The sequence below is a fragment of the Oenanthe melanoleuca genome, chromosome 26 (assembly GCF_029582105.1).
Source record: "Oenanthe melanoleuca isolate GR-GAL-2019-014 chromosome 26, OMel1.0, whole genome shotgun sequence".
NCBI lineage: Eukaryota > Metazoa > Chordata > Aves > Passeriformes > Muscicapidae > Oenanthe > Oenanthe melanoleuca.
The window spans coordinates 4,479,629-4,507,466 of NC_079359.1; the positions used below are offsets into that span (position 1 = coordinate 4,479,629).

General features: G+C 57.0%; 3 protein-coding genes across 8 annotated transcripts in view; 1 reads left to right on the top strand and 2 right to left on the bottom strand.

Moving 5' to 3' along the window:
- The first annotated feature begins 513 nt into the window (after nt 1–513).
- ALX3 (ALX homeobox 3) lies at nt 514–5,984 on the top strand. The gene is made up of 4 exons (XM_056511535.1): nt 514–760; nt 3,786–4,081; nt 5,010–5,072; nt 5,694–5,984. The coding sequence occupies exons 1-4, from the start codon at nt 514–516 to the stop codon at nt 5,982–5,984; spliced, it is 897 nt and encodes a 298-aa protein (XP_056367510.1).
- Nucleotides 5,985–8,219: 2,235 nt separating this feature from the next.
- STRIP1 (striatin interacting protein 1) lies at nt 8,220–25,172 on the bottom strand. Of its 6 annotated transcripts, none has more exons than XM_056511246.1 (21): nt 24,900–25,172; nt 22,898–22,967; nt 22,568–22,642; nt 20,973–21,107; nt 18,137–18,257; nt 17,809–17,877; nt 17,339–17,445; nt 16,827–16,954; nt 15,810–15,992; nt 15,163–15,380; nt 14,615–14,680; nt 14,379–14,442; nt 13,729–13,800; nt 13,430–13,504; nt 13,166–13,263; nt 12,690–12,816; nt 12,497–12,597; nt 12,258–12,324; nt 11,473–11,577; nt 11,126–11,330; nt 8,220–8,902 (listed from the first exon to the last, which is right to left on the bottom strand). In XM_056511246.1, the coding sequence occupies exons 1-21, from the start codon at nt 25,155–25,157 to the stop codon at nt 8,655–8,657; spliced, it is 2,592 nt and encodes an 863-aa protein (XP_056367221.1). In that variant the 5' UTR covers nt 25,158–25,172; the 3' UTR covers nt 8,220–8,654. The 6 variants fall into 6 exon arrangements, with proteins under 6 accessions (XP_056367221.1, XP_056367219.1, XP_056367223.1 ...); XM_056511244.1 differs by having other exon boundaries at nt 11,473–11,628; XM_056511248.1 differs by lacking the exon at nt 24,900–25,172 and adding an exon at nt 24,734–24,889.
- Nucleotides 25,173–25,570: 398 nt separating this feature from the next.
- Nucleotides 25,571–27,838, bottom strand: part of AHCYL1 (adenosylhomocysteinase like 1) — a 28,149-nt gene continuing 25,881 nt past the window's right edge. The window contains exon 17 of the mRNA XM_056511251.1: nt 25,571–27,374. Within this exon, the coding sequence (XP_056367226.1) occupies nt 27,368–27,374 (7 nt within the window). The 3' untranslated portion in view covers nt 25,571–27,367. The remainder of the gene's footprint in view (nt 27,375–27,838) is intronic.

The following is a 27,838-nucleotide window of genomic DNA, read 5'->3' on the forward strand; positions in this document are numbered from 1 at the left end:
GGCACCATCATCCCTGCATCCCTTGTCCCAGGGTCACCATCATCCTGAACCAACTTGTCCCCTGGCTCTGGGGAGGGAAAGGCTCCACATGGACTCTGTAGAGCTTGTGAAGGGGAAAATCAACTCAGAGAGCGTCAGGAAAATGGAAGTTTCTCCCCTGCCTGGTATTTCTTGCTGCTATCAGCAGCGAGGGAAGAAGTTTGAAATCAAAGAAGTGCCCTGGGCATTTCCTGCAGCTGGGAGACACTGGGAGGGGGGAGCACGGCTCCCCTGCCTTGGGGATGGAGGGACCGGCCCCACTCGGGACAGAGTCCCCGGCGGGGGCAGGATTTGGGATTAGAGGGTTAACGGAGCGCTGGGAGGGCGCACGTGACGGGCTGTGCCGTGGGGTGTGCGGGCTGGGGGGGCTGCGGGCCGATCCCTCCCTCCCCATCGCCCCCCGGCCGCTCCCCCTCCTCCCGGTCCCCCCGCACAAAATCCCGCGGACCATCCCCGTCCCCTCCAACCTGCGCCATGGAGACTCGGGGCTGCCCGGCCTTCCCCCCGCCTCGCCGGCCCGGGGGTCCCCCGGGGCTCCCCCGGCCTCCCGCCGCCTTCGCCCTGGGTCCGGCGGGGTCGCCCCGGCGGCCGCCGCCGCTCAGCCCCCGGCCCGGCCGCTGCCCGCCGCTCCGGGCGCAGCCCCGCTACCCGGGGGTCGCCAGCCCGGGCCCCCCCGCCGCGGCCGTGCACGGGAAGCCCCTGTACCCGCCCGGGGCTGCAGGTACCGGGGAGCGGCGGGTGGATGGGGGGCCGCGGCCGCCGACCCCTCCCGGCCCCTTCTGCTTCTCTTCCCCCTCGCTGCCCCCCGCCCGCGGCTCGGGTTGTGCCGGGAGCCCCAGCCCTGACCCCCCCAGCAGCGGCATGTCGCCGACACGCTCTCCCGGGCTTCTCCGAGGCGGCCAATGTCGCGATATGGCCCCGTCGGGGACCACCGGGGCGTCCCCCGACGGGAGCCGGAGCCGGTGCCGAGTGTCGGCAGCTGGGACTGTGTCGCGACAGAGACCGGGGTCTCCGGGCTGGTTCCCGTTTTCCAGAAACAAGGGGGGAAGAGGGAGAGAAGGCGGCGGGAGAGACCCGGCCCCGCTGCCGCGACGGCGGGGACGGGCCCGGGCTGGGGAACGGCGGCTCCCCGGAGGAGGCTGGAAAATCGCGACCGGCCACCGACTCCGCTCCCCGGACCCCACCGGACAGAACCGGCGGCAGCAACAGCGGGGCCCGGGGCTGCGGGATCCGGGGGAGGCCGGACTGCGGGGCCGGCAGCGCTCCTCGGTGCCCGGTCTGCAGCGCCAGCGGTTCCCTGGGGGCTCCCCGGTGCCCGGTTCCCTTGGGGCTCCCCGGTGCCCGGTTCCTTGGGCTCCCCGGTGCCCGGTTCCCCGGGGCAATAACGCTCTCGTTCCCCGGTACCGGCTCCGGCGCTCCCGGCTCTCCCCGGTCCCCATGTCCGGAGCTCCAGAGCACCCGGTTCCCCTCGGCCCGCATGTCCCGGGGCTCCGCACCCTTCCCCAGGCTCGGACAGGACCGGGCTCGTTCCCGGGGCTCTCCCGCCGCTCCTCTGCGCTTTCCCAGCCGGGCCCGTCGGGGGCTCCCACTTTCGCTCTAATATTCTCCCCCCACTTTCGCTTTAGTATTATTCCCCCATTTCTGCTTTAATATAAGAAGCAAAAGGCAGCGCCGCAGGAGCGACGGGAACCAGGTGGGACCCGGCAAAGCCGCCTCGGGGACAGGTAGAGAAATCCCCGGGAAGAGCCGGGAAGAGCCGGCAGGAGCCCCGGGAGGGTCCCGCCGCGGCTCTTACCTGCTCCGGCTGCGGCGGGGGGACGCTGCCGTTCCACGGGTGTTTTCCCCGGTTCCTGGGAGTCCTTTCCATGCCCCCATCCCTTCACTAATGATCCTTTTGAGTTCCTTCCCCTCCCCATTATCCCGGGAACTGTACAGCTGTTTCCCAGCTGCCGCCTTCCCCAGCGCCGCCGAATCTTTCGGGGGGTGTCAGTTTAGGAAGGAGTGGGAGAAAAATATCTATATCTTCCCTTTGTCCCCCTGTGCCGCTGTTTATTTAGCTACGTGTCGGTATCCCGCTCCTTCCTGCCTTTTCCTTCTTTCTGCCTATTTATTTATTTATTTGTCTCCAACGCCACAACCCGCGGGTCACTCGGAAATGCGCCGCGTTGCCTTTGAAAAAAGGGGGGGAAAATCTCAAACTCGGTGCTTTATGCAGCAGGATTTTATTTTGGTCATTTTTTTTCCTTAATTTGGGTTATATTTGGGTCTGCTCTTTGGTGAGATTTGGTTTTGAATCATTAAAACCCTCCGGCCCAGCAGCTGAGCCCTTTGGAGGCTGAAGCAGGGAGGAAACGGCAATTTGGTTTCATTGCTCTGCCGTTATCCATGACCAGACAGGTCGGTACAGAGAGGGACGAGAAGCAATCACCCCCCAAACCCCCCCAAATTACAATTTCTCATTAATTCAAAGCAGCTGGATCTGGACTTGGCGGCTCCATATCCCCCGAATTGTCTTAATTAGAAAACAACCAAAAACTGAAAGCGAAAGGCTGGAAAAGGCTGTGGTGGGGGGTGCAGAGCCCCGGGTGGGGGTGCAGGGATGGGGACCCCATTTCCCCTCTCTGTCGGGCTGTGGTGGTTAATGGGATGGGAAGGAGGATCCATCCCAAAGGAGCATTTCCCCCTCCTGGTTCTGATCCTGCTCCTCCGAGGGAGCCAGCAGTCCCCACCTGCAGAAACCCCAAATCTCTGGAGCTGGTGATCGGGGTGGGATCAGGGCAAACCCACCGTTTTTAGGTTGTCCCTTCCCAGGTGACACCTCAGTGTCCCCTCAGCAGTCAGGGGACCCCCAAGGGGACCCCTCCCCATCTGTTAATTCCCTGCTCACTTCTCCTCTCCCTGGCTCAGCCTGTCGGGGTCCCAACAGCCCCCGGAATCATCTGGAGCTGCCAAGCTCTGTGTCCCCGTGTGGGGACAAACAGCCCTCCTGGGGGTACAGAGGTGGCCCCCAAAACGTGTGGCAGGGATTTTCCTCCTCGATCCCGTTCCATCATCCACCCCAGTGATGCAGCAGCACCAACGGGGGGGGAACCCCCAGATTTCTTACTCTGGTCCCAGAGGAGGGTGAGGAAGGGGAGCTCTTCTCCAGCAAAAAAACAGCAGGGCAGGATTTTTTACTCCTTTCCAAGTGTTTTCCTGGGAGCTGCAGCTGCAGGGCCGTGCTGGCTCAGGGGCACAGGGCTCCCCCTGAACTCTCCGGGGTGCAGGGGATGGGTTTGGGGTCACTGGTGGGTCCTGTGGCTCTGCTCTGGGCTCTGAGCTGGGCAGAGGCACCAGCCTGTGAGGGAAGGGAGTGGGATGAGGAGAGTGGAGCAAAACTCTGCAAAAACACCCGGTGCCCACCTGCTCTGCCCCCTCCCCACGCAGTCACCACATCCCAGTGGCACCCTGAGCTCCAGCCAGAAGCTTTTCCTGCCCACAGCTCCCACATTGAGCGTGGATCCCGCACGGATTTTTGCCTCCTCAGGGATGGATTTGCCCTGCTGAGCATCCATGCTGAGCCCTTTCTCCTGGGGCAGTATCTCAAAAACCCCCGGGATTGGGACGGGACGGGATGGGATGGGATGGGATGGGACGGGACGGGATGGGATGGGACGGGACGGGACGGGACGGGACAGGATGCCAGGGCAGTTCTGGATTTCCCTGGCTCTGTTGACACCCCTGGTGCTGTGCCTGTCCCCCAGCAGGTGAGAAGGGCTGCAGAGGCGGGTTCCAGGCGATTCCCGCCGCCTGCAGGGTCCCCCCGAAAGCTCCCGAGGATTTTGGGTGCCCACTGGCAGCACCCCTGGGCAGCAACCACGGCATCCCCGAGCTCCCCGAGCCCCTGGGCAAGAGCAAGAGCAAGAAGAGGAGGAACAGGACGACCTTCAGCACGTTCCAGCTGGAGGAGCTGGAGAAGGTTTTCCAGAAGACGCATTACCCCGACGTGTACGCCCGGGAGCAGCTGGCGCTGCGCACGGAGCTGACCGAAGCCAGGGTGCAGGTAGGGGTGGGCACGGGCACCCTGGGGCTGCCACGAGGGGTTCCCCTCCTGAAGGTGGTGCTGAGGTAGAAGCTCGTTTTCCCATCGATGTGTTAAATCCCAGATGGAAAATCTCAGGCCATGCACCCTGTGCATTTTCCCCCTGGACAAGCGCCCAAAGGGTGGAAAGAGCCAAAATTTGGGGGGCCATGCCAATCACTCCACCAGAATGCCCTAATCGTGATGCCCCCCATGCACTCACCCTCCCCAGCTCAGGAGAGGAATCCCCGGGAGCTCTGTGTGAATGGGGTTGGGGTGGCACGTCCTGGGGCGTGGGGCAGGATGAGGCCGATCCTCACCCCCAGCTCTGGGAGCTGCTTCCAGAGGTGTCTCCAAGCGGTTTGAGGCTCCAAGTGGGAAGAGGCAGCTGGAGGAAATGCAGGTGGAGGGTAAGGAAGCGAGCGGGGAGCACCTGCTGGGAGCTGCAATGGGGACAAGGCACAGGCAGGGAGGTGCCCCCCGAGCCTTCACCCACCCAGTGCCCACCGGAGCCTCCGAGACCAGATTTGGGGTGCACTGAGCTGAAACCACCTGGAGCCTCCAGCCGGTATCAATATCCCGGGAGTGCATCCTCCTCTCCGGGAGGTGCTGCCCGAGTTGTCCCCACGTGCAGATGGGACACCAGCACCCAAAAAAAGCCTCATCCTGCAGCGGAATCCGGGATAAACAAGTCCCAGAAGCAGCAGGGAGGGGAAAGGACCGTGCGCGGAGCAGGACGGGCGTTTCTGGAGCGGGACAAGATATTCCTGCTGTTAGCAAAGGCCGGGGCTCCAAAGTGAGAGCAGAGCAGCTGCTCTCGGGGCACCGTGTCCGGCCCCTTTTCCCGCTGGGGCGGGCGGACCTCGGCAGGGGAAGGGTCCCGCAGCTCCGCCCTCTCCTCCGTCCCCAGGTTTGGTTCCAGAACCGCCGGGCCAAGTGGCGGAAACGGGAACGCTACGGGAAAATCCAGGAGGTGAGAGATGCCAGGGGAGGGGTCCTGCTCCCGGCACCTGCGGCTGCCCCAAATCATCCGTTCCTGTCATTGTCCCCACACCACCCATTCCTGTCCTTGTCCCCCACCCTCGGGAAAAGTGCAGAGTGGGAAGGAGGGAGGATCTCTCCGCATTTTGCCACATGCAGAAGATGCTGCTTTATGTCCCACTCCATTTCCCATGGGAACACACCCTCTGGGGCAGGTTTTGGGGTGTCCCTCCTGAAGACCCCCTTTAGGTCTCTCCCATCCATCAACGCCTCCTGCCCCCCTTCTCTGCAAAACTGCCTTTCCCCCCGCCCCGTATCAAAAAGCATAAAAATAATTTAAAATTATTTTCACGCACATCCCTGAAGCCAAACTCTCCCAGGGGGGAATATTTCAACCTGGATTCAACCCCGCCTTGGCCAAATGGAGCAAAGGCATCGCTCCCTCTGCCCCTGTGGGTGGGGGGATCAGAAGGGAGGATGAGGGGGTGAGGGGGATCATAGGTGGGATAAGAGAAATCCTGAATGGGGGATTGGGATTAAGGCAGAATGTGAGGTAACTCAGCGGGGCGTGATGTCCCCACCTACATTTTAGGCTTTTTTGTTGTTATTTCAGCTGCAGAACAACCTGTGGCCGAGCCCTGGGAGCCCCCCGGGGCTGCTGCCCCCCGAGAGCATCCCGTCCCCCGGCATGTCCCCGTACCCCCCCGCTGCCAGCAACGGCTTCGTGGGCATCCCCCCTTCCCCGGGCCCCCACCCCGCCATCAACAGCCTCTACTCCCTGCCCGGGCTGGCCCCCCACCCCTTCGAGCCGCCCCCACAGCACGAGTACAAGGCGCCCCCGCTGATGCCACTGAGGATGAAGGGCAAAGAAGGGGCTGGGAGCCTCCTGAGCTGGGCCACATGATCCCCCCGCGGGATGGACACCGAGCCCTCATCCCCCCGAGGGTGTCCCACCCCCCCCCGGGTCAGGGAGTGGGGTCAGGGTGCTGGGGTCACCTTCACCCCCCCAGTACCCGGGAGTGGGGTCAGGGTGCTGGGGTCACCTTCACCCCCCCGGGGTCAGGGTGCTGGGGTCACCTTCCCCCCCTCTCTGCACCCCCCGAGGTTTCCTGCACCCACCACCCCCGCTGAGAGGGGCTGAAGGGGGGCTGTGGGGAGCATACAGAGGCACCCCCAAACCCAGGCTGGGGCTGGCACTGGCAGCTCAGGAGCCCAGAAGTGGCTCCCCAGGTTACCTGAGCCCTCCCAGCAGCTCCAGTGCCCGGGCTGTGATGGAGGTTCCCGTGGCTGTGGCTGGGGAGGGGGCTGTGCCCATGGGGACACCAGGGCAGTTTTGGGGACAATTCTCCCCCCACCTCCAGCTCAAATTTGGCCACTCATCCCCTGCCAAGTGAAACCAGCAATGGCAGAAATTTGGCTCTTCCTCTCCCAGTCCCATACTGGGATGACTGACTGGGAGAGCTGCTGGTGCTCGGGGGTTACTGGGGGCAGGGCCAGGGAGCCCCAGAGCTCCTCCCCAGAGCATCACAGCTCCTTCTGCTCCCTCCTGGAGGGGGAATACCCTGGCACAGCTCCTGGAGCCCCTGGGATGGACAATAAATCCATGAGGGGGGAGCTACCAGGATAAAGCATCCCAAATTAAAGGCTGTTTCCCTGGGGGGGTCACCCTGGGTTTTAATCCCAGAGGTGGGAACCCTCTCAGGAGCTCCAGCTGGGGTGTTGGGGGCACCACTGGTCGATTTGAGGGGGGTTCTGCATTTTGCTGGTACCTGCATGGCCAGCCTTGGGGGAGGGGGCTCCTCATTGTACCCAAGGTGGGACCCCCTGAGTCCCCCCAAGAGCTGGCATGTCCTGTCCCCCCCTTCAGCCACTGTGACCTCCCCCCCTGAGGGGAAACACCAAAAAATGAAGCCAGGAACGAGCCTCCAGCCAGAAGATGCTGGCACACCCCCAGGGGCACTTCTGGGCCAACCCCCCCTGCAAAACCTGCAATGCCCCCTGCCCCAGCTCCCACATCCTGGTGGGGGGACTCCCCTGTGGGGCACCTGGATCCCCTCGGGGAGGCCCCAAACCTGCTGCTCCAGCCCCATCTGGGCCAAAGCCCAAGGTTTTCAGCCAAGCCCTGGCACCCTGGGCACAGCCTGGCTCAGGCTGCCCACCCTCACCCAGGACATCTCACACCCCCTCCCACCAGCAGCGATTTGTTATTCATTTCTAAACAATAAACCACATTTTTCATAAGTTAATTATGGCTCCAGCAGCCTCTGAAGCCAGAGGGGCTGGGGATGGAGACTCCCAACAGGCTCCTCAGGCCTGTTGTGGTGCTGGGAAGGGGTTTGGGGGCAGGATGGTGCTGGAGGCACCAGGTGGGTGCCAGGGGTGGGTGCAGCCCTGGCAGGACCCCGGGGGCACAGCCAGGGCTGGTTCTGAGCTGCCCACAGGGGCACAAGGTCAGGGTGAAGCCCTGGCACCCAGATGGGTCATTGATGATCCCCTGGCTGATGGGGAAGAGGGTGGGATGGGGCTGCAGGCACGGATAGGGCAGGCTAAGATCCAGGCTGAGCCCACAGAACTCCTCTGATGTCTCCTAAGGTTGAGTTTGCTGTTTCCAGGGCTGGGGCTGAGCATCCCCCACAGCTGGATTCACTCCTGGAGCTCCAGCAGGTGATGGGGTGGGAACTGGGCCTGTCCCAGGCTCCCTCTGCTCCCAACCATCTCTGCAAATCCCTGCCTCAGATCAGGGTGAATCCCCCAGGATTTCCTCCCCCAGGGCTGCTGCTGCCCCTCTGCCAGGGAAACTGAGGCAGGCAATGTGCAAGGCTGAGCTCTGGCAGGATTTGGTGACAGGATCCTCTGCTGGGAGCAGGGACCAAAGAAAATCCCAGGACACCACACTGGTGTCAGAAATCCCAGGACAGAGCTGGAGGAGGGTTCAGTGAACGGGACAGGCAAATCCCTGGGAGAACCTGCCCCCCAAACCAATGGACCTGGGTGCAAGGTAAGACAAACCTTCTGGTGAGGGGCCAGGGTTTGAGGCATGAGTGGGGACAAGGACATGGGATGAGGAACTCTCATCCTAGCCCAGCTCCAGGCAGGATGGTCAGGGACATGGACAGAGCCCAGGCACACTCAGGGCAGAGGTATCACCAAATATATATAATATATGTACAGCTCCTGCACCCCTCCTGGGCTGAGGGGAGGTCCCCAGCCCCTCAGGCCCCCCCAGCCTCCCCAACCCCCCAGAGGGGCTGGGCAGGGCCAGCCTGTTGTCCCACCCTGCTCCCCACTGCCACCCCCTCCCCTTCTTGGCTGGGGGGGCACAACAAGGGCGGTGCCTCTGAAATCATCACATGGGGTGGGCAGAGATCCTCCACCCCACAGCAAACCCCCAGGGCACCCCCAGCTTTGGGATGAGCCTGGGAGGAGGCAGAGGGGCAGGATGTGGTCACAGTGAGGACTCCACGCTCTTCCCAAGCCCACCAGAGCAGCACAGGCACCCAGACCCCCCAAACTCGCTGCCCTGCGACAGCCCCGAGCTCTCCAAGCCTCCCCTCCCGCCTCCGTGCCCAGTCCATCACTGCAGCAGCTCCTCCCAGGAGATGGGCCGGGAGAAGACCTCCCTCTCCAGCCAGAGGTCGTAGTTGACCTGGAACTCCTCGGGCAGCTCCACCCTCTGGCCCAGCACGCTCTGCAGGCAGTTATCCACCGGCACGAAGTCGGGGTTGCCGTGGGCGCGGTCGTAGCGCCGCGCGTTGAAGCGCTCGATGCTGGCCCGCAGGGCACATTCCTCTGCCTGGAAATCCCAGGGACGGGCATCCAGGTCTGGCAACGGGGGACAGGGGTCAGGCAGGGGCTGGGGACTCTCAGCCAGCCCAGAGCCTGCAGAGTGCTGCTTTAACCCAGCCAGGCTGAGCCCCATCCCCCCAGCAGCCAGAGCAGGAACAATCAGGAGGGTAAAAGCTGGAAAACTGGGATAATGACAGCTTAATGAAGCAAGCAAAGCTGTACAACACAAGGAAAGAAAAACAGGGAATTAAATCCCTGCTTCCCATGAGCAGGCAGGTGGCAGCACCTTCAGGAGAACAGGGAATGGTGACTTGGAACAAACACCATCACTCCCAACATCCCCCAATTCCTCCTTCTTCCCCCCACTTTATATTCTGAGCATGATGTCATAGGGTCTGGAATAGCCATACAGCCCCCTCACACCTGGGAAAGGTCTTTGTAGGTATTTCCACCAAGGGCAGAGCCAGGAGCCACCAACAGCTCCACCAGCACTTCAGCATCCCACCACAGGCACAGCCCCAGCACTGTCTCCCAGCATTCCCACCCCATCAAGAAAATGGAAGTGGGCAAGACCCTGGGAGAGGACACAGGCCAGCTGACCCAAACCAGCCAAGGGAATGTTCCAGACTGTGAGTCAGATCAGATATAAAAGCTAAGGGAAGGAGGAGGAATGATGGGGCATTTGTTATTTAAAACATATGCCTTCCAGAGCAGCCACTCCACGTGCTGCAGCCCAGCTTCCCAGAAGTGGCTGAGTATCATTTGCTTATGGGAAGTAGAGAACAAACTTTTTTTTGCTGCTCTTGCTGTACTAAACTACTTATCTCAAACTACAAGTAATTTCCCATCTGATTTTCTCTGCCCTGTCCAGCTGGGAAAGGGAGTGACAGAGCAGCTTGGTGGGAACCTGGTCGAGTTCAACCAGCCAAGGTGCACCAAGGCCAGCCCAGCACACCTGCCTGAGCATCAGAGGGTGAGCTTGGGGCACAGACCCTGGAGTGGGAGGGCTGGGAATGCCAGGGATGCAGGGATACAGGAATACCAGGGATGCAGGAATGCCAGGGATGCAGGGATTCCAGGGATGCAGGAATGCCAGGGATGCAGGAATGCCAGGGATGCAGGAATGCAGGAATTCCAGGGATACAGGAATGCAGGGATGCAGGAATTCCAGGAATACAGGGATTGCAGGGATGCAGGAATTCCAGGAATACAGGGATACAGGGATGCAGGGATGCAGGAATACAGGAATTCCGGGATACAGGGATGCAGGGATACAGGGATGCAGGGATGCAGGAATACAGGGATGCAGGGATGCAGGGATACAGGGATGCAGGAATTCCAGGAATACAGGAATACAGGGATGCAGGGATGCAGGGATACAGGAATTCCAGGAATACAGGGATACAGGGATGCAGGGATTCCAGGAATACAGGAATACAGGGATACAGGGATACAGGGATGCAGGGATTCCAGGAATACAGGGATACAGGGATGCAGGGATGCCAGGAATACAGGGATGCAGGAATTCCAGGAATACAGGGATGCCAGGGATACAGGGATGCAGGAATTCCAGGAATACAGGAATTCCAGGAATACAGGGATGCAGGGATGCAGGGATACAGGGATGCAGGAATTCCAGGAATACAGGGATACAGGGATTCCAGGAATACAGGAATACAGGAATACAGGAATTCCAGGAATACAGGGATACAGGGATACAGGGATGCAGGGATACAGGGATGCAGGGATACAGGGATGCAGGGATGCAGGGATGCAGGAATTCCAGGAATACAGGGATACAGGGATTCCAGGAATACAGGAATACAGGAATACAGGAATTCCAGGAATACAGGGATACAGGGATGCAGGGATGCAGGGATGCAGGAATTCCAGGAATACAGGGATGCAGGAATTCCAGGAATACAGGGATACAGGGATACAGGGATGCAGGGATGCAGGAATTCCAGGAATACAGGAATACAGGGATGCAGGGATGCAGGGATGCAGGAATACAGGGATGCAGGGATGCAGGAATACAGGGATGCAGGGATTCCAGGAATACAGGGATGCAGGGATGCAGGAATTCCAGGGATGCAGGAATTCCAGGAATACAGGAATACAGGGATACAGGAATACAGGGATACAGGGATGCAGGGATTCCAGGAATACAGGGATACAGGAATACAGGGATGCAGGGATGCAGGGATGCAGGAATACAGGGATACAGGGATACAGGGATGCAGGGATGCCAGGACGTACCGTTGCCGTAGGCCCAGTCGTCGTTGAGGCGGTGCCGCACTTTCTGGTAAATGGCTGACATGGTTTTCATGTTGCTCTTCCTCCACTGCCTGCCCAGGTACTTGGTCTGCACCTTGAGCAGCTTCAGCACGTAGAGCTGCATCATGGCCTGCTTCACCTTCAGAGCCCTCTTCAGGATGGGCGCCGACTTGAACACCACCAGCATCTGCAGAGCACCCCCAGATCCCTGGCAAGGATCCCTGTGCCAAGCCCTCCTCACCCACCCCTCACCAGGCTCTGGGCTGCCCCAGGTTACCCCCAGAACTGGTGCCTGGCCCTGCTGAGCTCCAGAGCATCCCCAGGCTCACCATGGTGCGGGAATGCTTCCACTTGGTCAGCTTGTTGAGGATGCGCAGCAGGTTGATGCAGGAGAAGAGGTTCCGCCAGCAGAACTGGTTGTTGTCTCCAGCTTCCTGTGGGTCAGGCAAGGGATTGGAGTGGGGATGGGGAGAGGCTGTGGTGATCTGAGGAGCCATGTCCAAAGGGAACAGCACAGCATGTGGCATGGAATCATCCAATCATGGAATTATTAAGATTGGCAAAGTCCTCTGAGATCATCAAGTCCAACTGTTCCCCCAGCACTGCCAAGGCAACCAGTAATCCCTGTCCCCAAGTGCCACATCCACACCCACACATTTTTTGAACACTTCAAGGATGGTGACTCCAACACTGCCCTGGCCAGCCTGTACCAGTGCCTGACCAACCTTTCCACAAAGAATTTTTCTCCAATATTCAACCTGGCACAACCTGAGGCCATTTTCTCTTGTCCTGCCCCTTGTTCCCTGGGAGCAGAACCTGAACCCCAACCTCCTGTCAGGGAGTTGTGCAGAGCCAAAAGGTTCCCCCTGAGCCTCCTTTCCTCCACGCTGAGTCCCTCTCCCCCAGCCCCCTCAGCTGCTCCTGGTGCTCCAGCCCCTTCCCCAGCTCCACCTGCCATCTCCATCCCCCTCCCCAAAATCCCAGCAGCAGCAGGGGCCGAGCTGAGGACAGCTGAGGGTGCAAGGGCTGGGTGCTGGAGCCCTGCTGCCTCCCTGCACCCCAAATTCCCCAGGAAGCAGCCCAGGTGCCAGGGCTGTCCCAGCAGAGGACTCACCAGGCTCTCTGCTGTCAGCTCTGGCAGCTCGTGCACAACACAGTAGGGATAGTCCAGCACGGAGATGCTGCAGGAAGGAGAGGGGTGGTTGTGCTGTTCCCCCAGATGGGCTGTGCTGGGAACTTCCCAGGTCTGCCTGAGCCTGAGGCACTACCAGGGAGGGACAGCAGAGGGGCCAAAGAAACAGAGACCCCTCCCCACATCCCCCAGGAATGCAGGTGGGCAGTGCTCTCCCTCACCTGTTCTTGGCAGTGATGTAGGACATGATGTTCTGGTTGAAGAACTTGAGGATGAGCGGGATGCAGTTGGCAAAGACCAGGTGCTGGGCCATGTACTCAAACTGGGGAGGAGAAATGTGGGTGAACAGGGACCCACTCGGGGTCCTGCCGTGCCCAAAGACCCGTGGGTACAGCTGGACCCCGCCCACCTCACCTGGTAGATGTGGTTGAGCTTGAAGTGCTTGAGCAGGAGCAGCAGCACGGCAGAGATGGCCTTGACAATGATCTCCTTGTGCCGATTGACATCCACGCCCAGCTTCATGCTCTGCAGCACCGTGGTCCTGAGGGACACAGGGATGGCATCAGCAGCAATTCTCCCCTCTCAGGGTGCCACAGGCTGTTCAGGGAAGCTGTGGCTGTCCCACCCCTGGAAGTGTCCAAGCCTAACCTTGTCTAGTGGAAGGTGTCCCTGCCAATGGGAGGGAGTGGAACTGGAGGAGCTTTAAGGTCCCTTCCCACCCAAAACATTCCATGATTCCATAGCCCTTGGGCTGGGGCAAGGTCTGCCCCTCCCAGTTCCTGCAGGGCACAATCCAGGGCAGAGCAGGGTCACATCCCCCAGGGAGCCCCAGCCCTGGTCCCTCCTGCAGCTCCCTCCCTCCCCAGCCCCTCTGCTCCACAGCCACTCACGGCATCTCCTCTGGCAGGACATCTGCCAGGATGTTGATGGAGTCTGTCTTGGCTTTGGAGGTGGGGGCTGCAGCCAGCAGGATCTTCAGCAGAGCAATCTGGGAAGAAAAGAGAGATTGAGGGGGAGTGGGAACTGCAGGGGACTGGCCACAGACCCTTTCCCCACTGCAGGAGGGAGGATCAGGGCAGGGACAGGGGGTGAAAACCTGGCATGCATCACTGGGAAGGGACTGATCCAGGGAACCCCAGTGCTCCTCAGCTCACCATGTACTGGGGCAGGCTGGGCAGCAGGCCCTGGTACAGGATCTCTGCAGGCACTTGCTCCACCTCCTCTTCCCCCTGGTGCCAGGAGAGACCAGAAAACCTCATTCCAGGAGCTGCCACCAGTACCATGGGCATGAACCCAAGGGCAGGATACCCCAACTCCTGCCAAAACCCCTCTGCCCCAGAGAACCCCTTCCCCAGCAAAACAAACCCCTCAGCCCAGCCAAAAAAAACCTGGCAGGACCAGAAGTCCCCAGCTCCCAGCCCAGGATCTGCATCCCACCCACTCCCACACTCACCCCGGAGAGCGGGGAGCGCAGGTACTCCTCCTCCATGTGCACCTGCACCTCAGCAATGGATGTGTACTTGTGCTGCAGGGGGACAGGACAGGGTCACCACAGCCCCCAGAGCTGCCCCAGCCTGTCCCACCATCTGCTCCACCCCTCCCAGGTCCCTGTCCCAGGGGTGACCTGGGCAGATGTGCAGGGTGGGAGCTGCTGGGCTCAGGTCTGGGATAAGGCCAGCAGGGAAGGGATGAAGACATGAAGAGAGGGATAAAACCCCTTCAGAAAGGGATGGAGCCCCTAAGGAAGGGATGGAGGTCCCTAAGGAAGGGATAAAACCCCCTAAAGAAGGGATACAGCCCCCTAAGGACGGGATGGAAGCCCCTAAGGAAGGGATGGAGCCCCCTAAGGAAGGGATGGAGCCCCCTAAAAAGGGATGGAGGCCCCTAAGGAAGGGATGGAGGCCCCTAAGGAAGGGATGGAGGCCCATAAGGAAGGGATGGAGGCCCCTAAGGAAGGGGCTCAGACAACCTGTGAGTCCTGGATGAGAAGAAAGCTTAAGGCTGCTCTCTCATCACTGGGTGAAGGAAGGAGAAAATGGGAGCAGGGAGATGGGCAAGGGGCACCCATACATCAGCAGGAGCTGGAGGAATTCCTTAACTCACCTGCTTCAGGGTGCGGATGCTCTCATGGATGGGCCTGGGCAAGCCCACCACAGTGTTGGTGTCACTGGAGGAGGGAAAGAGTCAGGCTGGGAGCAGGGCTGAGCACCCAGGGGTGGGGCAGAGACCACCCAGGGACCAGCCAGCCAAAGCCTTCCCTGCTGCCATGTAGAGACAAAAGCAGCCCCCAGACTGGCCTCTCCCACAGGCCACCCACAGTGGGCTGGCTCTGAACCCACCTGCCCAGCGTGTAGCCGATGAATTTGCTGCGGCTGGATTCCAGGAACATCTCAATGTCCTTCTCCCTGCAGCAAAGGGGAAGGGAAGAGTCACATCTTCCTGTGCACCTGGAAGAGGCACAGCCAGACACAGGGAAAGGCACAGCCCAGGCACAGGGAAAGGCACAGCCCAGGCACAGGGAAAGGCACAGCCCAGGCACAGGGAATGGCACAGCCCAGACACAGGGAAAGGCACGGCCCAGACACAGGGAAAGGCACGGCCCAGACACAGGGAAAGGCACGGCCCAGACACAGGGAAAGGCACGGCCCAGACACAGGGAAAGGCACGGCCCAGACACAGGGAATGGCACAGCCCAGGCACAGGGAAAGGCCTTGTGGTCAGGTAAAGGGTGCCCAGCTAACCCCACAAGAAAACAGCCATCAAAACACCATCCCAAACACCCTCCCTACTTTCCTGCTGAGACTCAGGGATCTGAATCTCAAAATCACAACAGCCTCTGTCTCCCTGACCCTGCTCCAGCTCTCCCAGCAGGGAGCCCCCGACTCACCGGACCTTGGGGGCCCAGGGCAGCCCCTTGGGGCAGGTGATGCGGTCGCTGGGGGGGTGCTGGGTGGGGGGGGGCATCACTTCATCCCGTTCCAGGGGGAAGGTCTCTCCCTCCAGGCTGTTGTCATCGTCATTCTCCTCCTCTTCCTCGCGGGAGTCATCGGCTTTGTACGGATCCCGCTCATTGAAGGCATCGAGGTTATCCTGCTTAATGAGGGCCTGCAGCAGGGAGAGCAGGAAGGGAATTTCCTGAAAACAAGCCCAGACCCTGGCAGTGCCCTCCCTTGTTACTGTATATGGGGTTACAGAGCAGCAAAAGGACACAGTAACATGGCACTTCCTTGCATGGTGTAAGAAAGAGCAAGAAAGAGCAATTGATTGAAGGAAGCCACTGCCTTAAATAAGGCACTTTGTGAAAAACAAAATACAGACAGATCATTGGTCAGAGGAGGAGACACCTCTTGTCCCAGGTTTCTCATGGATCCAGCAGGTGTTTATCTTTTGTTATGATTCTTTCTCTTGTGTTTACAGTAGAGAAAGAGGCTCTAGCTTGAGAAAAATCCCAGCCAAGCCTGAGAAAGCCAGACTGGAAAAATCCTTTAAGATTCTCCCTGTGATGGCCACCCTCCCTGACGTCCCTGTCCCCACCTTGTGCTCCCTGCGGCCGCGTTTCTGCTGCTGCTCGATGAGGTCGGAGGCGGAGGCGGGCGGGGAGGCCGCGCGCATGCTGCGGATCACCTGGATGCTGTCCTCGGGCAGGGGGGGCAGCCCCAGCACCTCCCTCTTCTCTGCCTTCATGCTCTGCAGCTCCTCAAAGCCTCCCAGGGTGCACTGCAAGGGACACCACAGCGTGCTGAGCGTGGGGAGCTCCAGGGGCATGCACACCTGCCCTTCCCAAACTCGCCTGGCAGCACCGCAGGATCAGGTTGGAAAAGCTCTCTGGGATCACAGAGTCCAACTGCCCCACAGCACTGCCAAGGCCACCACTAATCCATGTCCCCAGGTGCCACATCTACGTGTCCTTTAAATCCCCCTGCCCTGGGCAGCCAATGCCTGACCATTCTTTCCATGAAAGAAATTTCCCAATATCCAACCCAAACCTCCCCTGGCACAGCTTGATGTTGTTTTCTCTTGTCCTGTCTCTTCTGCCTGACCCCCACCTGGCTGCCTCCTCCTGTCAGGGAGTTGTGCAGAGACAAAAGGTCCCCCCTGAGCCTCCTTCTCTCCAGGCTGAGCTCCCCAGTTCCCTCAGCTGCTCCAGACCCTTCCCCAGCAATGTTCCCTTCCCTGGACATGCTCCAGCCCCTCGAAATCTCTCATCCCAAGGAACCCAAATCCTTCCCCATGGTTTCATATAGGAGCTGTCTGTCCTGTGCTCCTCTTGGCATTGAGAGAGGCAGGAGGGGCAGGAGGATGTCCAGGCATCCACAACTGCAGAGTTCAGGGCTTTGCTTTCCCCAGCCAGGAACCTTGCCTTGGGTCTGTCCTTAGTATCCAGCTCCAGACACCAACACCCAATGCTTCACTATGGAAAAAACCCTGGGGTTGGGTTTAAAGGAAAACTGAACACCAGAACAAGAGGATGGAGCAATTACATCCAACTCTGAGAGCAGAATTCCCTCCTCTGCCAAGTATCAAACCACACATCCCACGTCCTCTCCTTACCAGCACAGTCTTCCAGAGCAGAAGCAGCACCTTCTTCATAGGGAAGTGTGGAGCATGGCCACTGCAGAATTTGGTCACCATCCCAAAGAGCATGACAGAGAAGGGTTCATTGTTGTACAGGGGGGCTCCTGGAAACACACAGCACCATCAGCCAGCAATTCCTCATCCCTGGCCTCACCCCAATCACCAGCAGCACCAGCTCCAAGACCCTTACCTCACCCCAGACCTTCACCTCACCCTTTCCCCTTCCAAAGCCTTGTAAACTCCATAATTTCTTACCTCTGTGTTGAGAGGAAACAACAGCTCCAATATTCTGTTTTTTTTTTTTTCCCAGAGAGAGAGCATCCAGCAGCAGAAGAGGCTGGATGGCTTCCTCTGCTCACCTCCCTCTGCCCCACAAGTCAAGCAGAAACCAACCCAGTGCTGCCAGTCACTATTATCTGACTCCTAGAGCCAAATCCCACGTCACTGTCTCCTGCCCTGGGAGCTCTACCCCAGCTCCTGGTCCTCACCCAGCTCTGCTCTGAAGGTTTGCCTCATGCTCTTCCACTCAGGCTTGTCCCCCTCGGCCTCCTGGCGCACAGTCTCCACAATCAGGTACATGATGTTCAGCAGCACCCTGCAAAACCCAGGGCAGCTGAATCCCAGAGACTGGGATAAGCTATGGCAGCACTGTCAGCACCCACCCAGGGCCCAGGGAGAAGCTGCAGCAACCCAGACCACATCCACAATTCATGGACCTGCTCCACACCAGCACACAGCCACTGGGGAAAAAAGTCTCTGCAAGTCCAAACAGGAAAAAAATCTGCTTTCCTAAATTTTACTGATTTCATATCCCCAGTCTGCAGCCTGAGCACAACAGAGACCTGTGGAAACTCTCAGAGCTGGGACAGCTCTGGGACCCCTTCCAGTGCCTGTCCCAGCCTCCCAAAGCTCCCAGTAAAGCCTGGCCCCCTCCTGGTCCCCCACTGCCACTCCTTACCTGAGGTCAGTGCTGTCAGCCAGGGAGATGGCTGGTTTCCTCACGGCACTGGAACAGGCTGCACTGTTGCTGTGGAGGGAGAAGAGCTCAGAGGGAATTTGGGGGAATTCAAACTCTGTTTAAACTCCAAACCCTGAGACAGACACTGCTGCCATGAACTCCCTGCTCCCAGTGCAGCCATGGGAAGAGGAGCAGAGCTGCCTGTTTGCTGCCAGGTGTTTGATTCAAGGGGAATTTCAGGAGAAATCAGGTATAATCCTACATGAGACATCCACCCAGGACCAGTGACTGCAGAGCCACTCCTGAAGTGTTTTCCCACAGTACTCACTCAATCTCCATGTTGAGCAGCTCCACCAAGGCGTTGAAGGTTCCCACTTCCAGCAGGAGGAAGATGTTGTACCTCATCCAGGCCTGCACCTCGGCCTCAGAGCTGCACTCCCCGAAGGTGCCTGTGGGGAGACCCTGCTGAGCCCAGCCCCAGGGATCCCCCAGCACCTTGGGTGGGAGACACACCTGAGCCCAGCCCCAGGGATCCCCCCAGCACCTTGGGTGGGAGACACACCTGAGCCCAGCCCCAGGGATCCCCCACAGCACCTTGGGTGGGAATCACACCTGAGCCCAGCCCCAGGGATCCCCCCATTACCTTGGGTGGGAATCACACCTGAGCCCAGCCCCAGGGATCCCCCCATTACCTTGGGTGGGAGACACACCTGAGCCCAGCCCCAGGGATCCCACACAGCCCTTTGGGTGGGAATCACACCTGAGCCCAGCCCCAGGGATCCCCCACAGCACCTTGGGTGGGAATCACACCTGAGCCCAGCCCCAGGGATCCCCCAGCACCTTGGGTGGGAGACACACCTGAGCCCAGCCCCAGGGATCCCACAGCACCTTGGGTGGGAGACACACCTGAGCCCAGCCCCAGGGATCCCCCACAGCACCTTGGGTGGGAGACACACCTGAGCCCAGCCCCAGGGATCCCCCACACCTTGGGTGGGAGACACACCTGAGCCCAGCCCCAGGGATCCCCAAACACCTTGGGTGGGAATCACACCTGAGCCCAGCCCCAGGGATCCCCCAGCACCTTGGGTGGGAGACACACCTGAGCCCAGCCCCAGGGATCCCCCAGCACCTTGGGTGGGAGACACACCTGAGCCCAGCCCCAGGGATCCCCCCAGCACCTTGTGTGGGAGACACACCTGAGCCCAGCCCCAGGGATCCCCCAGCACTTCATGTTTCCCTTCAGACTGGGAAAACTGGGATGCAGAGGATGGAACTGTTCTCTTGGGGTAACCCAGTGAACTCTGCACAACTGGGGTAACAAAGGAAAATCAGCCAAATTTTGGCCAAACTGCTCTGAACTATCAGGTCCCATGAGATTCAGCCTCATTCCAGACATCCCAGGTGCAATGAAATCCCCAAGGAATTAAAATTATTCAAAATATTATATATTAAAATAATTAGTAATTTTCATATCATATTAATACTATATAATCATTATACTATATATTGATATATTACATACAATACATATAACCTATTGTGTATAATGCATAATATATGAATAATATAAATAATATATAATATATAAAATACATATAGCATATATTATAATGTATAAATATATACACAATGTATTATATGTAAGACATAGGCAATATATAATATACAATATACAGTATATTATATATGTATTGCAGATTATATTGTATTATGTATTTCATGCAATATATATAATTAAATACTTTTATGTATTTATTATACATATAAGATTATATTGTACTATGTCTCATTTATATAGCATATACATAAAAATGTTACGTATAGCATACATAATTTATATATAAATAATATATACTGTATGTATATATAGTATACATACTATATATGTATAGTATAAACATAAAAATTATACATTCTTATGTATATAGTATATGAGACATAGTGCCATATAATCTCATATATAATATACACATAAAAATATATAAGTATAATACACAGTACAATATAATCTACAGTACATATATAATACATATATACTTTACTATTTATAATACAAAACTATACATCATATATTGTATATTATATAGTATATATGCAACATATATGAAATATATATAAGATGTATAAACACATCTTATGTATAACTAATAATTATAAATTTTATTTATATCAATATGTATGTATATTTAAATATATATTTATATTTATATTTATATTTATATTTATATTTATATTTATATTTATATTTACTTATATAGCTATATATTTTATATTATGCATATAAATATATCTATTTATACTTAAATACATAAATGTTCATATATATTTATCTATATAGTTTATCTTCATAATCTTTATATATAAAGATGCATAAATACGTCTTCTTATCTTTATATATAAGACTTTATATATATATAAATAATATAAAAACTTTATGAACAAAAAGGAGTTCTGTATTATGAAAATAGACACTATATATAAAAATTTATATAGTATATGAATATATAATGTATACAATTGTATCTCTATTGTATATATATAATATATTGTATATCAATTGTATACAATGTATACAATGTGTATATATATAATGTATACTATATATATATAAAGTATACAATTGTATATCTATTGTGTCTATATACATACAATATATATTTTATATTATTTGTATATAATGTATACTATGTATATATATATATATATGTATATATATGTAATGTATACAATTGTATATCTATTGTGTATGTATACATACAATATATATATTGTATATTAATTGTATATAATGTATACTATGTGTGTATATATATATAATGTATATAATTGTATATCTATTGTGTGTATATACATACTATACATATAGTATATAAATTGTATATAATGTATACTATATATCTATATCTATATCGATATCGATATCGATATCGATATAGATATAGATATAGATATAGATATAGATATAGATATAGATATAGATATAGATATAGATAGATATAGATATAGTATGTATACAATTGTATAAGTACATTGTACAATATATACAAACTACATTGTACAATATATATAACATCTATATACTAGCTGTATGACAATATTTTGGATTTTCTGGAGCTCTGGATGGTAATTTGGTGGCCCTAGAGGGGCAGACGGGGCAGTGTCACCTTGTGCCACGTAGAGGATGGCGCGGGCCACGCGCAGCCGCTTCTCGCGCGCCGTCACCTCCAGCCCGTCCAGCAGGCGCATGGCGTGTGTGCGGTGCTGCGTGCGCTCCAGCTGCGGCCACGTCCTGTCCCGCACTGCGGGGAAACGGGGCTGTGGGCACGGCGGGGGCAGGATGGGCATGGCAGGGCAGGGCTGGGCTGTGGGCACGGCGGGGGCAGGATGGGCACGGCGGGGGCAGGATGGGCACGGCAGGGGCAGGGCAGGGCTGTGGGCACGGCGGGGGCAGGATGGGCATGGCAGGGCAGGGCTTTGGGCATGGCAGGGGCAGGGCAGGGCTTTGGGCACGGCAGGGGCAGGATGGGCACGGCAGGGGCAGGGCAGGGGCAGGGCAGGGCTGTGGGCACGGCGGGGGCAGGATGGGCACGGCAGGGCAGGGCAGGGCTTTGGGCATGGCAGGGGCAGGATGGGCACGGCAGGGGCAGGATGGGCACGGCAGGGGCAGGGCAGGGGCAGGGCAGGGCTTTGGGAACAGCAGGGTCAGGATGGGCATGGCAGGGGCAGGATGGGCATGGCAGGGGCAGGATGGGCATGGCAGGGGCAGGATGGGCACGGCGGGGGCAGGGCAGGGCTGTGGGCATGGCAGGGGCAGGGCAGGGCTGTGGGCATGGCAGGGGCAGGGCTGAGCATGGCAGAGTCAGGGGACACTTGAGTTGTGGACTCAGCACAGCAGAGCCAGTGGACACTCAAGTTCCAGACCCACAGCAGAGCCAGGGGACACTCGAGTTCAGGACTCACAGCAGAGCCAGGGGACACTCGAGCTCTGGACTCACAGCAGAGCCAGGGGACACTCGAGCTCTGGACTCACAGCAGAGCCAGGGGACACTCAAGTTCTGGACTCAGCAGTGCCAAGGGACACTCGAGTTCTGGACTCACAGCAGAGCCAGGGGACACTCGAGTTCTGGACCCACAGCAGACCCAGGGGACACTCAAGTTCTGGACTCAGCAGTGCCAAGGGACACTCGAGCTCTGGACCCACAGCAGACCCAGGGGACACTCGAGTTCTGAACCCACAGCAGAGCCAGGGGACACTCGAGCTCTGGACTCAGCACAGGGACCATGGCACGGCGCCTCTGGGGGAAGGACTCCCGGGATATGTCATGGCTGAGGGATGGCTCCTCATGAGCAGCTCATTACATCAGTTGCGCCATCATGGAATATCCTGAGCTGCACAGGACCCACGGGGACCATAAAGGCCAACTCCTGGCCCTGCACAGGACAGCCCAAAATCTCACCAGGTCCCTGAGAGTGCTGTCCAAACTCTCCTGGAGCTCTGGCAGCCTTGGGGCTGTGCCCATTCCTGGGGAGCCTGGGCAGTGCCAGCACCTCTGGGGAAGAACCTTTCCTGATCTCCAGCCTGAGGCTGCCCTGGCACAGCTCCAGCCCTTCCCTTGACTCCTGTCCCTGCTCAGAGGGAGCAGAGATCGAAGCTGTCCCTCAGGAGTAGCTGCAGACCCCCAGGGACCTCTGGCATTCTCCAGGAAGAGAAATCCCTGTCCCTCCCCAGGGGGAGAGGAATCCAGAAAAAGGCTCTTACTGTGGATCCTGAAGTCCTCCTCAAAGCATTTTCGGTTGAGCAGGAACTCTGGTCCCTCTGTGTAGCTGTACAGCTCTGCCAAAAGAGAAAACCTGTACCAAGCTGCAACTCAGCCCTGGGAACTGCAGTTTTAGCCAAAATATCAAAATCTAATAAAACCCCAACCAGTGTAAAACCAAAAATATTAATTACATATTTCCTGTTCTATTTATCATCAATATAGAGTTTAAATATAATAATAAAGTGATACTGGAATTGACAGTTCATTTAGTTCTGCCAGGAGAGAAAATCATGGTTGATTAATTGATCCATCACAGAAGAATTCCTTACCTGACAGCTCTGCTGTCCATTTATCTGTGTCTGCATATTCAAACTCCAGGTCTGGCGACTCCGAATAGCCCTGAAAACACAGGGTAAAAAATCACTTCCATTACAGCATATTTCAGAAAAACCAAAATCCCTGAAAACACTCACTATTCACCTCATCCTCCTGCAAATCCAGGGCTGGTTTTCCTGGTTTAGGGACCAAAAACATTCCTGCAGCAGCACCAACGTTACCGAGGCAACTCCAGCCCACCTCCTGCGTCTGTGGCTGTGCTGCAGGGAGCCACTGCAGCACCCCCAGAGCACGGGGGGGCCCCCAAAGCACAACAAACACGGCAGGAGACAGGGAGAGGCTTCTGTGGGATCAGGAAGCTCTCAGAGCTCACCCATTTTGCACAAAATCGGGAAAATTTGGGCTATCCCCCTGTGCCATCCCTGCAGATGGGATTAGTGAGGATGAAATGACTCCAAACAGCTCTGGTGAGGCTGTAAAACCATCCAGGAGAACCTTTAGAGCACAAAACATCTGCTCCCTTTAGGGAAGTCAAGAACATCAACCCAGGGGCAGATGCACAAGCAAGACCCTCACAAATTTCAGGATCCTGAGCATGGGGTAAATCCAGACCAGAACTATTCTGAATTATGAGGTTCCCATTCCTGAGCACAGGGAGGATCCAGAACAGAATCCTCACACCCTACTGAGAGAGGGGCAGACCCATACAAGAACCATCCCAAATTTTGGGGCACCCACTTCTGAGTGAGGGGTAAACCTTGAGCAGGATTTTGGGACACACACTCCTGAGCACAGGGCAGACCCACATCACAACCCTCTGGGGACACCCACCCCTGAGTGAGGAGCAGAGCCACAGCAGAACCATCCTAAATTTTGGGGCACACATTCCTGAAGAACGGGCACACCCAGAACCAAACCTACACATATTTAGAGACACCCAGCCCTGAACGAGGTGCAAATGCACAGCAGAACTCTCCCAAATGTGGGGGCAATCCCGAACTCCGGCAGTCAGAGGCAGGGGCAGCTCCAGCCCCGGCCGCGCTGGCTCTGCTCTCTGGGAGCCCCCAGCAGCTCAGGCTCTCCACGATTCCCCCTCGCATCCCTCCCCTGGCATTCCAGGCACCTTCCTGAGCAGCCTGTTGGTGTGAACGGCTCTCGGCCATCCCAAGGATGAAACGCTTTGGAAAAGCCCCGGGACACCTCAGCTCCACACAACCCAAGGCTCAGGGTGACTCCAGCACCGCGGGGGTGTCACCTCTTGCTGGATCCAAACTTGATCCGGGCTCGGCAGCGGGACCTGACCCCCACCCTGGGCTGGCACCGACCGGTAACACCGAGAAAAGCCCGGAGGGGCTGTGAGACCCCCGCACAGCCCTGTCCCTCCCGTACGGCATCGAACCATCCCCGCGCTCCAGCGCAGCCACAGCGGCCCGGAGCTGGGGAAGGGAAGGGATGGATGAAGGGGAAACCGGCACCGACGAGACCGGGCAGGGAGAGGCCTCTGGGCTCCACTGGGCCGGGGAAGCGGTACCGAGGGAACGGCCGGTTTAGGACCGGCCCTGGGAGCACACCCGGAGCACCGGAGCCACTGAATGGGCTGGTCCCGGGGAAAGCCGGGCTGGAAGAGCCGAACACCGGCACCGACCGGGCACCGGCACCGCCCCTGGGCACCGGCACCGACCAGACACGGGCACCGCCCCTGAGCACCGGCACCGACCGGACACCGGCACCGCCCCTGGGCAGCGGCACCCACGGGCAGGCCCTGGACGAGGCCCGGCGCGGCCCGCCCCGCCCGGGAAGGCCACCCCGCTCCCGGCGGCGGCGCTGACCTCCGAGTCCTTGCGCGGCGGCCGGGCCAAGTCACGGCCCCTCCCGGGCGCGGCCGCCCCACCGCGGCCCTTGTTGTTCCCCGGGACCGGGACTGGCCCCGGCCCGGGGCCGCCACTCGGCTCCATGTCGGCCGCTCCGCCGCGCCGAGCTCTCGCGAGGACTCACCCCCTCCTCTCGCGGGAGCGGCAGGGAGAGCCGGGGCAGCGCCGCCGCCATGTTGGGAGTGGCACCTGGGGGAGCGCCGGTCCCTCCGGTGGGTGCGATGCAGCTCCGCCCGCCGCTCCCGCCACTCCGCCGTGGCGGCCGCGTCACGGCCGGCACTGCCCGCCCCCGGCGGCCACGGACGGAGCCACACACGGCCGGGCGGCGGGCTCCGCCCCCGCGCGGCCATCTTGGGTGCGGCGAGGCCCTGGGCGCGGCCATGCTGGGTGTGGCACTTCCGCCCTCGCCTCAGGGCCCGGGCGCTGGAGGCCGCCATGTTGGGAGTGGCAGGAACGGGCAGATCCAAACTGGAGGAACTGGAACAAAGGAATCGTCCAGTGAAGGGGCTGGGGGGGGCTCAGACCCCAAAGTTGGGGGACCTGGTGGGGCACAGAGGGGAGTCGGACCACGACAGAGGAACCTAACAGGGTTTAAACCCCAAACTAAGGTGCTCTGTTGGGCTTAAAAGAGGGTGAGACCCTAAAATCCAGAGTTGTGACAACACTCAGAACATTCTGGCAGGACCCAATCCCCACCCTGAGGCTGCCAAAGGAAGATTCCAGCCCTGCCCTTGGACTCAGAAACAACTCAAGGTCCCCCAAGACACCAAATAAACCACCCACAACCAGGAGCACTTCATTTTTCCTAATAGTTTAATTAGACTTTAATGATTTATTGCTCATCTGCAAGGATTAATATTGCATTCATTAAAAATCATTCCTATACAAAATAAACCTCTCGGTCCCGGCCCGACGCTGCCGCCGTCGCCCCCGGGCTCCCCCAGCATGGCTTATCCAGACACAGCCCCCGAGCCCAGATCCCACCCAGGACGGGTGGGAATGGGGGGCTCACAGGGAAGGGGGATGCACCCAATCCTCCCAGCTAAGCTGTCCCCAGGGATGGTGGAAGGGACCCAGGCGATCCCCAGGATCTGCGGGGGAACGAGGCAGGTGATCCCCAAAATCGACGGTCCAGGAGATCAGGCAGGGTGGGAGAGAGGAACAGTCAGAGGATGTGAGGAGGGGATGAGAGGGGGATGATCTCAGCATCTCTCCCATCTCCTGGCCCCCCCAAGGAGCTTTGCACCCCCAGACCTGCAAACCCCTGGGAAGGACCTGTCCAGGTGGATCCCTGCAAAGGGGGGAAGGAGCAGCTCCACAATCTGGGGAGTACCAGCAGCTCCTTCCCTCCCTTGGGTGGGGAAAGGAACAGGAGATTTTGGGGAAGACAAAAAAAAGCGAAGAGAAACCTCAGTGGGTTGGAAGGAGCTTCCCACGCCCCAGCACAAGCTGGGAAAGGGCAATGTCAGCAGGGAGGGCATGGAGGAGGCAGTGGGAGCAGCCAGGACACGCGGGGAGAGGGGAGGAAAACAGCAACAGGGAGCAGAGGGGCCAGGCTGGGCTATGGGGAAGGCTCATCTCTGCATCCAGCTCAAAAAAAAAATAGTGAAACAGCCCCAAAACCCACCCCAGACACCCTCAACACCACCCAGCCCTTCCCAGTGGGAGATGGGAAGGTGGCCACATCCCCAGTGCTTCCTCTTTAAAACATCTAAAAACATCTCCACCCTTTAAAACATCTCTGTAAGGATCAAAAAGGAAAAGAGGAAGAAAAAAAAAAACCAAACAAACGGAAAAAAAAATGTTTAAAACTCAATTAAGGTGCAGTTTGGATCAAAAAAAAAAAAAAAAAAAAAAAAAAAAAACTAGGAGAGATGAGGATAATGCTGGGAAAGCGACCCCCATCCGGATTCAGATTAGCACCCTGAAACACTGAACTCCCCTGGACCCAGGTGGCCAGCAAACCCAGGCCAGTGGCCACCAAACCTGGGCCACCTCAGCGCAGGGACCTGGGCTGGGCTTGGGCACAGTCACCCCCTTTGCCAGGTGTCCTGCAGGCCACTCTGCTCCCAGGAAGCACCCGGAGCAGGGATCTAGCAGCTAAAACTGGGCTCTTTAAGGCAATTTAGAAGTTGCAGATAATCCACACAAAGAAATAGAAGATAAGGTAGAAGAGCATCTCCGGATCCACAGGGAGCCCGGCTGAGACCAACGTGGGCTGGAAAGGTGGGAAAAGATACAAAATAAAAGCCAAAAATGAACCATTGCTGCAGGAATGAAGTGCCCTTGGCACAGCAGGAAAGGGAAAGCCCCTGCTGGAGCCAGGGCTGGGAACCAGCAGCTTCAGCCACATGAAAGCAAGAAGCAAATCCCAGGTTGTCTGGCAAGATCAGACACAGATGCGATCATGGAAAAGGGGGAGAAAAGAAAACCTGACCTTAAAATCACAGATAAAATGTAAAAACAGGTTTTGGTGGTGGTTAAGAGAAAAAAAAGGAAAAAAAAAAAAGTAAACCAAAATAAAAACAATTTTTAAAAATAATCTCTCAAATGTTGCCTTGTGTGGTCTGGTCCTTCATGGAAATGGTCCCGTCAGTATCTAGGAGAGAAGGAAGGGACAGTGAGGGACATGGGAGGTGCTGCTGTGCCAGGGCAAGGGCATGCAGACTGGTGTGGGCTGGCAGGGACTTTAAATCCCATCTCATTCCATGGGCAGGGACACCTTCCATTCTCCCAGCCTGCTCCAAGCCTTGTCCATCCTGGCCTTGGACACTTGCAGGGATCCAGGGGCAGCCACAGCTGCTCTGGGCACCCTGTGCCAGGGCCCCCCCACCCTCACAGGGAGGAATTCCCTCCTACTATCCCACCTAACCCTGCCCTCTGGCAGTGGAAGCCATTCCCCCTTGACCTGTCACTCCAGACCCTTGTCCAAAATCCCCCTCCAGCTCTCCTGGAGTCCCCTGAGGCTCTGGAAGGGGTTCTGAGCTCTCCCAGAGGGGCTCCAGCCCTCCAAGCACCTCCAGCAGCTCCACATCCTTCTGCTGTGGGACTCTCCAGAGCTGG